Source organism: Lepidothrix coronata, unplaced genomic scaffold (genome assembly GCF_001604755.1).
Source record: "Lepidothrix coronata isolate B3197 unplaced genomic scaffold, Lepidothrix_coronata-1.0 Scaffold27, whole genome shotgun sequence".
Lineage (NCBI taxonomy): Eukaryota > Metazoa > Chordata > Aves > Passeriformes > Pipridae > Lepidothrix > Lepidothrix coronata.
Genome location: NW_016690207.1, coordinates 2045541 through 2047097, shown reverse-complemented (window position 1 = coordinate 2047097; position 1557 = coordinate 2045541). Strand labels below are relative to the sequence as shown.

The following is a 1557-nucleotide window of genomic DNA, read 5'->3' as shown; positions in this document are numbered from 1 at the left end:
AAAAAAAACCTCCAAAAACTCGGGAGAAACGTGCAAGAGAGAAAAGCAGATTTCACTGCTAATCAGCTGAGAAAGACAAATGCACAGTAAACCAACCTCCCAGTAAACCAACCTACAAGCTGTGACACAAAGAGGAGGGTTAGTTCCACATCAGATAAATCACTGGCAAGAGCTTAAGAAATCCAGTTCTTCCATTGAGGTGTGTTGTGCCATTCCAGGCTGGTGGAACAGCACAAAGCATGGCAGCACAGTTGCTAAAATCAGCATCATCTGCTGACCCACAGTGACAGTGAAAACCCTGCAAGAAGCAAACACCTACCTGGATTGTGATCAGTAAACTATTCGGGCAAAGGTGGGCCCAGAGGAGTGAAATTATCTTGAAAACAAGAAAATTGATTTCCTGTAAAGTCATAACTGTATTGCCCTCAACTGCTTTGTTCCTTATCTTTTTTATTAGTTGAAAAAAAAAAAACAAAAACTAAGTACATATAAAAAAAAAAACCCAAAAAGACAGAGAAATAAGATTTCTCACAGGTTTCACTTTTAAAAAGGAAAATTTTCTGGTACGTAACCACCGTAACCTTTGATATAATACCTGCATCCTGTTATTGTTTTTATGAATCATAGTCTTCCACTTGATTCATAGTGATGAAGCAGCAATGCCCTGAGCTCACATCCCTGCTGGAAAATGAGCATCACACCTTATCACCTGCCTGTGCTCAGCACCTCTCCACGAGTGTTGTCTCCCCCTCTGTCCTACCCCACTCACCACGACCCTCAGGCGTTACCAGAGCCACGAAAAGCAGAATCAGAGCTCACTTACATTTTTGCCAGTGCATGTTCTATGGCAGGATGGAGCCCTTTTGGTTTTTTTTTTGCCTCCTCCTGGATGAGGGTGACCTGGCTGCGAGTCCTCAGCGGGGATGTGACACCAGTGAGTGTCAGGATGTTTCTTTGAGGTTTTTAAAAGCCCCGTGTTCCCGCTGAACCCTGTGATGTCACCACATCCTCCAACCACCACCCCCTGTACGTTTTCCCTCGCTCTCCGCCGCTCCTCGCGATGCTCAGAGGCTCCTCCAAGAGCTGTGGGCTCTGGAAGAGGTTGTGCATCCAAAAAAAAAAGGTGTATTTGAACAAACAACCGAACCTGGAACCTGCCCCTCGCGGGACTTGTACCACGGATTTACAACAGCAGGTCAGAAGGTTTGGCAGCAGAGGGTCTTTGAGTGAGGTTTTTGAGCCTCTCTGCCACTCAGGATGCTCTTGTTTCGCCAAGACAGTTGTTCTTCTGCTGTGTCTGGCACCTGGACACCTGCACTGCCCTGAGCAGTCCCCCCATGGGTCTCCCTGACACCAGAACACCTTCCCTGCCCACCCTCAAAGCCAACACACACCAACCATCGCTGCAGTGGTGTAGGAAAGAAGCAGCATTAATAAGATTAATAAGATTTCCAGCAGTTCCACGTTGGGAAAAGGAACTCTGGCATTGCTACGAGGCTCGGGGGACACGGAGGGACAGGCAGGTACTGAACAGAAGTTGTTCTGCCAGGACTGATC

At 47.1% G+C, this 1557-nt stretch overlaps 1 protein-coding gene across 1 annotated transcript in view; it reads right to left on the bottom strand.

The window, feature by feature from the left end:
- Positions 1 to 865, bottom strand: part of POU2AF1 (POU class 2 associating factor 1) — an 11682-nt gene extending 10817 nt beyond the window's left edge. Inside the window, exon 1 of the mRNA XM_017809551.1 lies at positions 824 to 865. Coding sequence (XP_017665040.1) covers positions 824 to 839 — 16 coding nt within the window. The 5' untranslated portion in view covers positions 840 to 865. The remainder of the gene's footprint in view (positions 1 to 823) is intronic.
- Between the last annotated feature and the right edge of the window lie 692 nt (positions 866 to 1557).